The following is a 13,809-nucleotide window of genomic DNA, read 5'->3' as shown; positions in this document are numbered from 1 at the left end:
ATTGGTCATGTCTTTTTGAGCGTATTCCTTTCCTTTGAGGGTTTTTTGAACCTTTTTGAGTTGTTTTGCTCGTCGTTGCGAAAACAATGTGGTCCTTGCAGTCAGTGACTGCTGCAGGCCAATATAATAGCAGTCATCAATATAACTTATTCCAGTTTGACGGCACTGATAAAATCAACCCAGTCTCATCCTAAAATGTGTAGTAGCTACATTTGTCCACATGGAAATGCGTGAGAGTTTTGCAAAAACGCCCCCTAAACTGTGAGGCGAATACGTTTCATTTTTCTATTCATTTTCTACGAGCCTTCTCAGGATCACGTGACTTTGGAGGTTTGGCCTGCCGTGAGCAAAAAACATGGCGGATGCACGTTCATTTTTCGGTGGAATATCCCATAAAACAAGATAATTTGAGGACTAATTTTTATTTTGACAACATTTCTAGTGAGAAATATACCATTTTCTTTTAAAATATGCTTTCATTTAGGACATACAGTTTTTAGTTTGCTTGTTTCGTTCAACTTTTTCTCCCAAAAGCTCTGTGTTACGTTGGAGAAACACGTTAACTTTCATTCATATCTGCAGACGTGCGCGTGGGTCACGTGACTAATATGTTTCTCTTTTTTTCCGCAGAAAATGCCATAAAATAGGAGTGATTGTGGACTAATTTATTTTTGAAAACATTTCTAGCAGTATATATCCCCTTTATTTTCATAATATCCATTCATTGCAGACATGCAGTTCGTAGTTTGTTTGTTTCGTTCAACTTTTCCTCAAAGGATCTGAACGCGTCTGATCTTTTCCATAAATATATGCGGGCTGACGTGGGTCACGTGACGTGACGTGAGTTTCTCTTTTTTCATATAGAAGATCTCGTGAAAAGGTACGTTGCTATTTATTAATTATTTTTATTTACATTTACGGACCCGTGTATAGGTTTCATGCTGTGTTGTTGCGACTTTGAAGGACATTTAAACAAACCGGAAGAATGTTGTTCAGGAACGGACTGGAGAGTTCTCTGAATTTACTTAGCGATTTTTTTATTCAATAATCTTTTACATGTTAAAGTATTCACACTACAAGTCTAAATGCTGTGTACAATGTCTGATCTTTTCCATCATATCTGTGGGCTGACGCGGGGTCATGTGACGCGAGTTTCTTTTTTTTCCTGTGGAAAAATCTCGTAAAATAAGATCGTCTGAGGTTTAATATTTAGGTTTAATAACATTTCTAGGGACCGATGTACTCTGTCGTAACGTCCATGCAAGCGTATTTTTTCACATCAACTAGTTGAGTTTAAAAATACACTGTAAATAATAAAAAAAGACGTTTGGCTCTAAACTGGTTTTGTGATTGCTCCCACGTTTATCGGGAAGATTAAGTTTTAAAAATAAGCCCAGCGACAAACAGGTGTTTATTTTTATTTTTTACAGAAATTAATGTTTCCATTACTAATGCAAACTTTTTGTTTTGCAGGTATCATGTCCCATGACAGATTGCAGTTGTTTTTTATACAAACTTTATTGACTGTAACAATTCAAAACAACAATTCCCAACAGCAACAAGAAAGAAACAAACCAGAGGATTATTATGAAATTTTTCACAAAAACATTGAAACTGATGCACAGATTGAATGTTTTAATTGTTTCCTATTTGTCAGGGTTTCTCATTGTGTTCATGTTTTGTTTGAACTCATTGATAAAGATAGAAAAATGGGGGGGGGGGGGGGTATGATTTCTAACTTTGTATTTATAAATGTGCCATATGAATAAAAATAAAGGTTAATGATGTAGAATTGTTTTTTTTTATGGGATGGACAGTGGGTGAGGCACGACAGATTACAGTAAAACAGTCAAACTGCTACCACAATAGTGTTGAACCTCTGTTGAGAATAATTCATTCATAAATCTGTCTATATATTAGAATATCAGCATCTGGATCATTTACGTCTATTTTAACATAAAAGGGGCTAAAAAGAACTAACATCAACAAACAACAACTACTAATAAATATTATAGGAAATAAGGAAACTAAGTATAAAAAAGTAAAACAAAATAAATGTACATAGTATATTATTTATTATTGTAAATAAAAAAATAAACACGTCTGACTAAGAGTGGGGGTTGAGGTCGGGGTTTTTTTTGTCTCTTTTTTGGAATCCAGTGTAGAGGCCATGACCCCCCCCTGCAAGAAAAGTAGAGAAGGTTCAATCAAACAGTGATAGACAATGGGTTACAGTTTGTTCACTCAGTGCTCACAGGACGACTGTTTTTAATTTGATTAGTGTCAATTATCCTTTGTAGGAAATATTAGTACTATTCAAATATTTATGAATAATTACAATATTACATTGATTTTTAACGCATAGCACAAAAGCATCAAATAATCAATATCTAACAACTTGTAGAACATGAATAATAAAACTTGGACATGCATCCATCATCTACCCCTTTTGTCATTTTATTGACAAAGAAAATTAGAAAATATTTATATAATTTTAAATAAACAAAAAAACAAATTAGGCTGATTATTTTTTGGACTTATTTATTTGCAACCAAGCAAAAAAACGGATGGAAATTCATGTTGAAGAGGCATGTTGCTGGATTGTCCGTACGTATTTTAACCATAACCCCGGCTTCTTTACTTGCAAATAGGCACTTCAAAATAAATAAATTAATTAATTAATAATATATACAACATAAAACATGACTAGCACTCCATTAACTCCATCTGGCTTTCATAAATAAAATAAAAACGTTTACCACTCAAAACAATCATCAGAACTCTAACACAGTAAATATGCCAAACAAATGAATAAAAAAGCATTTATATACATTAGAGTTCTACTTTAAAATAGTAATAATGTAAAATAAAAACTGCTCCTTTTTTCTTTAAATGTCCTCATTGCATATTAATCTTTTCCTCCAATCACACGGCTGCATTCTGAAAGATGAAAAGTGTAAACTTGTTTAAGAGATGTTTAGGAGAACTACTGTAAACTAAGATAAATGTGTTAGTTAAAATAAAGTAATAATGCATAGTTATTTTATAATAAAAGACTAAAAAAGGCAAATTAATAATACAAAATCCAAATCTTTACAAATTCTGCAAGTATTTTGTCGTATTACTTTTTACTGGTGGAAATGCAAAGAAAAGCGACAACTTAGAAGAACTGGTTTGAACATGAATTATTGCACAAAGACGGAAAGGTGGGCGTGTCTCCAGGAAAGAGATCCTCATGACAACCAACATGATTTTTGATACGGAGGCTGATGCTTCGAGGAGAAAAGAAACGTCAACAGCCAGTGCTGATCAGAACACAATCCAATGTTCTCATCATTTGAATAAATCCTGAAATGTTCATCTGCTGGTGTTTGTCTGCATTTCTTGATGAAATTTTGCTGCAAAATAAACCCATTAACCATCACTGTTCTGTCTGTGATGGAATAAACGCCAGGGCTAATATTGTAAGATATACGGTAGTCAACATTTTCTTGGAAAGGATTCTTTTTAAATAATATTTTATAGAATCTTTTAATAGTGTGTAAAATGTTTTTAACTACAAAACATTTTAATTGCATGTTATATGTTTTATATCAACTGTAATGCCCATTAAAAAGAGAAGCACAAGTAAACTTGAACTGAATTATTTTTTTCTTATTAAAGATTTGAGGAAAAGTGTAAAAATAACCACCAGATGAATAATTCTGTAGTTGCACATTTCTTTGGAGAAACATTTGTTGAGGATAAAAAAACACAGGAATATCTAAAAAACATATCATTTTTGCTAACTGTGCAGAAAAATAAGATTGTACCAGGATAGTAAAATGTCCGAAGTTGGCACACTGGTGGACGGCTGTGGGGCTGAAGTGGTGGAGAGATTGGTGGTTGAAGTGGTGGGAGGATGGATGTCTGAAACGGTTGATGGTTGGACGGCTGAAGCACTGGAGGGCTGCTGGTTTTTCCAACCTTAATGGATGAAAATGATGAAATGATTAGTGTGGTTGTTTTGGTGAGACATGACCAGATCTGCTGACGGTTCACAAATGAAAGTTTCTAATCAAACTAGAGTTAAAGCAGATTGAAGATGTCGTGTCATCAAGCTTCCATGAATAATGAGGAACAACAACAGACTGAGGTGAATGTAAAATTATTATTACCAGTATACCTGATACAAGGCCTTCATCCAGGCAAAGCACGTTTGTGCTTGATCAGGTAATTTAGGGCACCTTAGGGGGCACAACATGTGTGTGGTAAGAGGCGGGACTTTTTGGCAGGTTTGGCAGCAATTTTTGTATCGTCATCGTCAAAATTTAAATTATCATATAACACTGTGAACAGATCAACAATTGGTTAATGACTCTGAGTCACAGATGGTAAATACATACCAATACAGACACTTCATCACATGTGAGGCTTTCTCTTTTGGCCTGAAATCTTTGTAGCCCGCCTTACATTTGGATGTTTTGGCCGCCACAGCGATCACAGTTGATGCAAGAAGTTGTCGAGCCTCGTGGCAGATTCAGCTGAAAATAGGAAAAGCAGAATTTTTATGTCTCCAGTTCCACATTCTGATAAGATTTGGGGAAAATATTGCCATATTAATGACAATGGTTGTTAGTTTTACAATTAAATTAAGGTAGCAATTGAAGTCTAACAGTTTTGTAAGAATGTGCAGGTTATTAGTTCTGAATTTTAAAAAGAAAAGTTATAAAAAAAAAGGTCATGAAGACTTGGTTTTGAGCTGAAGATGTCTTTCCTCTTATCCAAAATGATTTCTGGAATAAAACTGGTAAAAAAGCAGTTTGACTGGATCAGAGAAAAAGATTTGAGCGAGTGTGACGTCACCCATTTACTTCCAGATCCATCATAACAAAGTCAATTCTGTCGTCGTTTCTCTGTGATAAAGACGTCACCACGTTGGAGCCAGTTGACAGTGATTTATCTGAGTCAACGTTTCTATGGCAACTACTGTCGCCAATCAGGAGTAAGCTTGTTGAAAGTCCACACTGCTTCCACTGAAAGTGAGCTTGGTGGAATTTGTCAAACAAACATTCAAGGTGGCACATGCTATTACTGAGGCATCTGTTGGTCAGTCTATAATTTGAATAACTTGTGATAAAGAAAAAGTTTTGTAAAACAAATAACTGGAATTAGCAAAAACATGTTTAAAAGGGTATCACAACAAGAATGGTTAATCTGACCCATAGAATGACTGACTAACAGCTGTTTGTTTCTCTTTAGAAGTCTAAAGGATTTTGGCTCCTTGTACTTCCTGTTTGGAACGTGAGGGGGAGGAGTCAGTCAGTCCAGGTCTCTGAGACAGAGACTGTTTTAAAATATTTACAAAACCAAGTCCAGATGATCGTTGTTACAACGTTTTTTGTGTAAATTTGGAGAAAAACCCTAAATAGGTCAATCATAACACTTTAATATATCAGTAAATTACTGTTCCTTTTTTTGCCGGGAAACCGGCGGTGGCGCGAGCGCTGCCATAATTATTAGCTAATGTAACCCCGATTCTCACAAACCTCCCTTCCTCTGCTCCACCACAATAACTATACAGTCGAAACAAATAATTAATACATTTTTCTATGATGATCATAGTAACCTGCAGTCGTGTTACGTTCAGTCTCTCGATGGAGGCCATATTTTTCAGCCCAGCTCTACAGTGATAACAACAGCTGCATTCATCTGTCAGATGAAAATACTTTCAGATGATCATAAAGTATTTTCATTAATGCCTCTTGTGTTTACATTTCTTACCTTTGAGACTTCTTTAGCTCGTGCAGAGATGCAGAAAGCGCGACAACCAGATTACCTTTATTGACGCCCAACACCCACCGACCGGCGCGCGGATACGTGGGGGTGGGGTGGCTTTATGTGCACGGCGCGCACGCATGCGTATTTGCACTAAAATTTTCACATGGCCTCTTTGGCATATAAACCTAACATTTCTATCATTTGTGTCTAAATTACGAGCAGTAAATAACACAACTTGATGTGTGTCTGTCATAAAATATTCCATGTTGGGTCTAAATCAGATAAGCATTGTTCATCACATCAAATATTTACATATTTGCTGTATTATACTGTTTTCATATATTTGTTACTTTTATCATCTAAATTGTCCTAAGATTTAGGAAAAAATGAAAATCACACACTGAAAAATAGGGTTTGCTTTATCAGTTTATTCTGCATAATGGAATGTTTGGCTCAAAACTGAGCTCTTTGGCATCAACTCAACCATTGGTTTGGAGGAAGAGAATTGCTACCTATGACCCCAAGAACAGCTTAACCACTGCCAAACATGGAGGTGGAAGCATTATGCTTTGTGGCTATTTTTCTGCACAGAGCTACGTCACCACGTTGATGGAGCCATTAATGAAAAATCTTGAGTGAGAACTTCCTACCATCCTTAAGCCAGGACCCTTCAAATCAGTCATGAATGGGTCTTCCAACAGGTTAGTGACCTAGAACCTACAGCCAAGGCAACCAAGGAATGGCTGAAGAACAATCATATCAAGGTCATTGAGAGGCCCAGCCCATGTCAATCCTATGGAGAGATCTCAGAGTCGCCAAGCAACAGCCACCAAATATTCATGATGTAGAAGGGTCAAAAGAAGGGCAAATACATTTATATAAATTCTTTCAACTTGATTTCTTTCTAGGTTTGCAATTCTGCACAACAAACAAAGGACAAAAACTTTTTTTCCTCCAAATAAAGGCAAAAACCTTGAAACTTCATGTGAGTTCTTGGCAACTGCCATTTCCCAAATCCTGCTCATACTGGACCCACCATGCACATCTCCATGTCTTGGATATAAGTAATTAACTTGCCAATAACAAAGACTTATGAAAGGTCACTGAGGTGAACTTTGTAGTGCGGAAACTGTATAGTGTAAGGCTGATCGGCAAATAAAAGACCATGAAAGTCATCTTGGACTATAGTAGGCACAGAGCAGGGTTCACAGCTTCCCTTTCCTGGGCATCCCCATCTCAGCTGATCTAACTTGGTTTCCTAACATCCAGGACGTTATCAACAAGCACATCAGCACGTCTGAAGCTGCTGGCAACCTACCGCTCAGCCAGTCCAACTGCATCATGGTCTGGCTCTCAGATCAAACTGAAGAAGAGCAGCAGAAGCTTCAGTGCTGAAGATACTGGAGCAGATCATCGGCTACCCCCTTCCCTACCTGTCATCCTGTCTGAGTAAAGGAACATGTCAAGGACAGCACCTTTCCTGCAGCTAACATACTGATAAATACACATATCACTCCACACTTCTAATATTCTTAATTTCTCATGTCATTTACCCCTAATTTAAGATAACTCATTGTCATTTTGCTACATTTTACTTCAGTCTTGCTACAATTAAAATGTAGTCTGTACCCTGACAAAGGATTTGGAGATGCATAGCACATTTATTATATGAGTTTAATGGGACAGTGTTTCATTCTAAGGTGTTGGACATACAAATCAAAGGCAAAAACGTTTGAGATAAAATGAGAAGTGTTTTCAGCACAGGTGTGAGCACTGAAATGTTTAGCTAGTGTTGTAGAAACTTGAACGGAGGTAAAAAATAATGTAATTGTTGAAATTTAGGTTGAAAAAACCTTCATTGGTGCGGTGCAGAAAAAAAATCTCTCATTTCAATTAAAAGTCATTTATTGGTACAAAGTTGAAATGAGGTTTTCCTTCATATAAGCCTTTTTTTAGGGGTGGAGCTGGGGCTTGAACTGCAGAAAGTCTCCTCCTCAGCAGACAATTAGTCCCTCATGTTCTCTCTCCATCAATGCCTCTGTGCTGCCTGAGAATGAAATGAAGAGGAAAACACATAAATGCCACAAGCCCTGGACATCCATGCAGATCACAAAGAGAAACCTCCTGGCTTTGCAGGGCAGAACCTTCCAAAAGATGGGAGGAGAGCTCTTCAACCACACTTCAAGGACTCGAAGTGCTGCTGGACTTCACCAACCACAGTCTGGTCAGCAGCATGACATCATAGAGCCTTTAGTTCTTTACTATGGCACCATAACCTGCAATCCATCACATTGTGCTTGATCAGTTATGCAACAACTTTAGAAAGTGTAACAAAAGATTTTTACCATATGCTGATTCTTGTTTTCCTGATGCTCAGACAAAGCCCTTCAGTGTTTTTCTCTGGGTCATTTTGATTGGTCCTTGTGGGAAGAGATTAATGTATTAATAATACTGAAGAAATCATGAGATATTCCACATCAACAGCATGAGAGTAACATGAAAGAAACAAGCCAACATTTATCTACAACATTACCACAATCTTTACCTGGAGGTATCATTCTGGTAACGTCTGCTCCAGCTTTTCTGACTTCCGCTTGTTCCAGCCACTGGCCTGAACGGCGAGGATGTCTGTACAGAATGAAAGGATCAAAATGTATTAAACTGAGAAAACAAATTACACAAAAAGGATGCATCTTCAATGAGTATTTACCAATATTTGACACATATGTACTCGGAACATGTGTCTGCTGAAGAGAGGAAGCTGTTCAGTCGGTTCAGTCCCTTTCCCTGAAGTTGTCCCTTCTTGATTTCATCCTCGGATCCTCATCATTTCAACCAAAATGTATGTTTGCAAACTTTTGAAACATAAGGGATTAGAAAAAAACTCCAACAGGAATAATGAGAAATAAGTCATTGATAATTATTACCTCACACATCCAAGAGTGAACTTGAAAAGGACACATGTTCAACAGGTCCTGCATCTCAGGACACAGAACCACAACCTTCTCCAAATGCGATCAGAACTCGTAGACTACATCAGAGCAGAAGAACTGCACGGTCTGTGGAGAAAGCCGTTTCTGCAAATAGAAGGGGTTCATGAAAATATCTCAACGGAACAGGTTCAGGAAGCTCGCTCACCTGGAGAGCTCTAAGTGGAGCCGCTTCCTCTCTACATCCAGAGGAGGACGCCTCCCTGGGGGGGGGGTGGGGGTGGGGGGTGCCCATGCATGTCTCACTGGGCAGAGCTGGGGAGACTACGTACGTCTCTCAGCTGGCCCCAGGGTCCCCCAAGAGGAGCTGGAGGAGAGGGAAGTCTGGGCATCTTTGCTAAGACTGCTGCCCTCACAATCTGGTTCTGGATGAATGGAAGAAGATGGATGGATGGATGGAACATGTTCAGTCCTTTCAGCAAAACTCCACGACGGTAGACTGCGATCCTTCCTCATTTACTTTGCCAGAAGACTTTTTGGAGGACTCTGGTGCTGCCACAAACTTACCTGCTCCACATCTCCCATCTCCAGGATTCTATCAAAACAAATGAATGTCGTATATTAACATGATGATATGACACAAAATACAATAAAACATATATGCAGGCATGTTCATTTTCTTAAGGAAGAAGACATGAAAATAACTTTACATTTTCTATTTCTCCATGAATGCAGTTCACAAAGGAGGTCTCCACAGTGTTTTTGGTCAGAAACGCATCTTCAAAATAACCACTGAGCCTAAAAGAACAGAAAAGTTTACATAAAAAAACATTTATACCATCAAAAATGTAGGTGGAAAAAAATTTTTACACACCCCAGTTGGGGTGTGAACCTGACAGCCTCTCCATCTCAGAGTTAGCAGAAAATCAGTCCAGGAACTATTTGTGCATGTTGTCTCCAAATAACTGACCAGTCTGAGAGAGGAAAGGGAAAAAAACACGAGGTTCTTTTATGTATATACATACACACACACACACAAGAATCAGGAATCAGACATTCTAACAGAATTTTTAGCTATTATAAAATCGTTCCCAGTGTTTTTTTTAATTACGATCATTTTGTTTTTAAAGACATTTTTCTGCAGCACAGCAGCTCATAAGAATTTCACCTCAGAGCTGTGGTGCAGATGTTTGCCTCTGCTAATTTCCCATAAACCGTTTGTTGATTCTCTCTCCCGCTAGCTTATAGCACCTCACAAGCCCTAGCCGATATTAGCATAGCAAAAAAAAAAATCAATGAGCAACATTGGAGCTATCCATGTGTACACTTTTGAGCCAGATACCAGCTCAGACAAGGGAACTCAGGACATTAATGGATCTACTGGTTTTTGTCTGCAAGTGGATGCATCAGAATTGGAGTGGAGTAGAGACTTTGGCCCATTCATGACAGTTAGAGCGTCACAACTAAGAGCTTTTTGAGACAATGAGTTTCATTTTCTCCTGATCCATTGGGATTTGAATAAATACTCAGAAACAGTTTTAATCTTATATTATTGTGTATCTGTTTATATTTTTGTTAATGTTCTCAATAATGAGAACAATGTTTGATCTTAAAAACATGATTTCCATTGGAGCGGCTCTTTAACTTTGTTGACAATGCTAGGATAAATAAATGTGGTCAGCCAAATCAGCCATAATTGTTTAGACCAGGGGTCTGCAGCCTGAGGTTGCACAGCCACATGTGGCTCCTTGACCCCTCCTTTGCGGTTCTCCGACAAAAAAAAAAAATGTTTTTAATTCAAACAAATATCCTATTTTTCAGACGACACAGCGCATCACGCAAAACAAAACAGTCAGATAAGTCAAACTTTACTCAACTTGGTGATCTACTCAACAGTTGAAGCAAAGTATTACTATGCCAGGCTCCTGACTACAGTACCCATAATGCTTCAATAATCTATCAAGCGGTGATGCACAATATTTTAAGAAATTCCAGCATTTATGACGAATTTTTTTAAACCTGACAACGTACCACAAAAAAAATCAATTTGAGGTCAATACGCACAATTTAGAGGGCCTATCCCATGCTAGCCATTTAGAATAAACTATTTCCTCGATCTCTGAGGCTCTGCCTTTCTCTTCTTGTGGGTGTCGCCTATTTCATGACATCAACCTTGAGTCGGCGTCGGCAGCGTTTCTGCGTTTCTTCCATCCAAACTTTTGCAAAGATGGATGTGAATATTGTGCAATGAAAGCATTTTGCTGATCACCGCTAGCTCCATTGAGAAAGTGGGCGTGTCTGTTAGCTGCACAGGCTCTTCCTAGAAGAGGCTGCTCCTCACTTATGATGACGTCACAATGTGAGGACCCTCTTATTGTGAATTGGGAGGGGCTGGTGCTCAGAGGGTTTCAGAGGAATGCTGAGAGATGCGTGAATGGATCAAAATACTGTTGTGGATTCGTTTTTGTGAGGAATTAACATTATAATACACTTAAAATTTTAAAACGTTGATATTGCATGATATAGGCCCTTAAAGAAATACTGGCTGAGATGTACTAACAACATAAAATCTACAATGTGTAAAAAAGAAAAAGCCTTTGTAAACCCCAGTAGTTATCAAGTTTCCAAGATAACATAAATGCAAATGAGTGTTTGATTTTCTAAAGGCTGAAGAGAAACCTTGTGGGTCCTACTGAGTTCTTGACAGTGAGACATTTAAATGCTCTTAGCTGTTTAAAGGGCTGCAGACCCCCGTTTCTGGCTAAATGACCCAAAAGGAAACTTACCTCTGCGGAGACCACGTGACGTTTCCGCCCCCGTCCTCTATACAGAAGAGGCCTTCACCGTGATCCTGCTGCCTTTTAAATTTAAGATGGAAAAACGCCTCGTCATTCAACGTTAATCCTAAACAGCCAACACGTTTTTACTAAAAACCATCTCTGGTTTCCCAAATCTAAACATTACATTTCTACAGAGAAAAGTTCAAAGCATCGCCCACCTTCCAGCTGTCCATGAGTTCTTCAGCCGCGCGCCTTCCTGCGGGTTCATCCGGGGGTTTCCGGGAGAGTGGGGTGGGGGTGCCCGTATGACGCTGCGTTCACTGGCTTTTCGAAATGCGCACTTCATGTCAATTGGGGCAAATTGAAGGCTTAAAAGCCTGTTTACTTTAGATAATATATCCTATTTAATATATCCTATTTAAAACTTTATTGAGAATTACTACAGGAATCAGTGATGAAACCTTTTTTAACAGATAAATTAGAGCACTTCATTGTAATACTATAATATATGAGATACGTCAAAAAAATTGACAGTTAAAGAAAAAAGAATATAATAGATGCTAATTATTTTATAAACTCCATCAAAATAATTGTTTCATCTCATTTATCATAATATTTATAGTTTTTTTTTAATCACACACCATTAGACTCGTAGTGTAAATAAATTAAAATGCAGAAAAATCAATTTAAAGAACTCTTTGGTCCGTCCCTGAACTCAACATTTTTCCGGTTTGTTGTCACATGTCAATCAAAGCCTGATCGCCGCAACAGCAACACGGAACGAGAAAAACCTAGACACGGGTCCCTAGATGTGTAAATAAAAGAAATGAATAAATCGCAACGTACCTTTTTACGAGATTTTCCACAGGAAAAGAAAGAGAAAGGCACGTCACGTGACCCACGTCAGCCCGCATATATGAATGGAAAAGATCAGACGCTTTCAGATCCTTTGAGGAAAAGTTGAACGTAACAAACAAACAACTTCATGTCTGCAATATTACGAAAATAAAGGGGATATATACTGCTAGAAATGTTTTCAAAAATAAATCAGTCCATATTCACTCATATTTTACAATTTTCTGCGGAAAAAAAGAGAAACATATTAGTCACGTGACCCACGCGCACGTCTGCAGATATGAATGAAAGTTAACGTGTTTCTCCAACGTAACACAGAGCTTTTGGGAGAAAAAGTTGAACGAAACAGGCAAACTACAAACTGTATGTCCTAAATGAAAGCATATTTTAAAAGAAAATGGTATATTTCTCACTAGAAATGTTGTCAAAATAAAAATTAGTCCTCAAAATATCTTGTTTTATGGGATATTCCACCGAAAAAATGAACGTGCATCCGCCATGTTTTTTGCTCACGGCAGGCCAAACCTCCAAAGTCACGTGATCCTGAGAAGGCTCGTAGAAAATGAATAGAAAAATGAAACGTATCCGCCTCACAGTTTAGGGGGCGTTTTTGTAAAACTCTCACGCATTTCCATGTGGACAAATGTAGCTACTACACATTTTAGGATGAGACTGGGTTGGATAAAATAGTTTGTCAGGCTACATATGGCCCTTCGGACCATGGTCTCACCCCTGAACTAAATCAAATTTGGCTGGTTTGTCCAGGTTGCTCACTTTTCACCAAAGACTGTTAATCTTTATCAAAGGCTGTTTCACGTTTTGTGTTTTTCTGTCAAACTTCTTATAGAATGTATTGAATATAGTGGAAATCCATCCGCAGGAGTCATAAGTTAGTTTATAATGACCACCGCTATCAATTTTGCTACTAAATTACATTATGACCCTTTGATAGCGAATGTCTGTTTCTATGTCACGTTGACTTATTTTATTTCTTACCTTCTTTTTCACCAGAAATAAAGACATTGAGAGGAAAGTTTCTTTCACAAGGGTCAAGAAGTCGTGAACCATGTCAGTCATGAAAGCATCTGTAAGAATCAACAGTATAAAATCACAGATACAGTTCAGAAGTGCAGCAGTGTTTATAGCAAGAATTGGCATAAAACGGTAGACATCAAAGTTTTAAAAGGCGTTATCCAATAGATTCAGGCTGTTATTTTCCTCAGAATGGAACAGAACACTCTAAATGAAATGACCTAATTCAATTTTCTCTGTATAACATTCCAGACTGAGGGGACAGCAAAGCTGAAAAGTTTTTTTCCAAATCAGTCCTTACCAAAGAAACTGAAAAAGCCAGCGTGTTGAACACCTCAGGGCAAACCACCTGTTTGCTTTTTGTAAAACGTCCCCAACATGAGGAGGACTCAAACCTAAACCTCCTAAATTAGAGTCAATCAATGTGCATTCAGAGAGGGTAAACTTGCTGT

General features: G+C 37.9%; 1 protein-coding gene across 13 annotated transcripts; it reads right to left on the bottom strand.

Annotated features, from left to right (window-relative positions):
• Positions 1-1,499: 1,499 nt before the first annotated feature.
• On the bottom strand, positions 1,500-13,383 carry LOC144993898 (uncharacterized). 13 transcript variants are annotated; one of them, XR_013657184.1, is made up of 15 exons: positions 12,317-13,024; positions 11,689-11,794; positions 11,477-11,548; positions 9,565-9,664; positions 9,401-9,488; positions 8,688-9,285; positions 8,471-8,615; positions 8,306-8,388; positions 8,106-8,180; positions 7,905-8,036; positions 5,764-7,807; positions 4,386-5,691; positions 4,158-4,226; positions 3,813-3,966; positions 1,500-2,181 (listed from the first exon to the last, which is right to left on the bottom strand). XR_013657184.1 is itself a non-coding variant. In XM_078949803.1 (11 exons), exons 2-6 carry the CDS (start codon positions 11,736-11,738, stop codon positions 9,015-9,017), a joined length of 339 nt encoding a protein of 112 aa, XP_078805929.1. In that variant the 5' UTR covers positions 11,739-11,794; positions 12,739-13,383; the 3' UTR covers positions 7,648-7,807; positions 7,905-8,036; positions 8,106-8,180; positions 8,306-8,388; positions 8,471-8,615; positions 8,688-9,014. The 13 variants fall into 13 exon arrangements, 4 of the variants coding, with proteins under 4 accessions (XP_078805929.1, XP_078805927.1, XP_078805925.1 ...); XR_013657185.1 differs by lacking the exon at positions 4,158-4,226 and having other exon boundaries at positions 8,688-9,115; positions 9,258-9,285; XR_013657183.1 differs by lacking the exon at positions 4,158-4,226 and having other exon boundaries at positions 4,386-4,523; positions 5,609-5,691; positions 12,317-13,023.
• Between the last annotated feature and the right edge of the window lie 426 nt (positions 13,384-13,809).

Source organism: Oryzias latipes, chromosome 7 (genome assembly GCF_053564925.1).
Source record: "Oryzias latipes strain Hd-rR chromosome 7, Olatipes_Hd-rR_3.1".
Classification (NCBI taxonomy): Eukaryota; Metazoa; Chordata; class Actinopteri; order Beloniformes; family Adrianichthyidae; genus Oryzias; species Oryzias latipes.
Note: the sequence above shows the minus strand (reverse complement) of the source record. Positions and strands in the feature narration are given on the sequence as shown.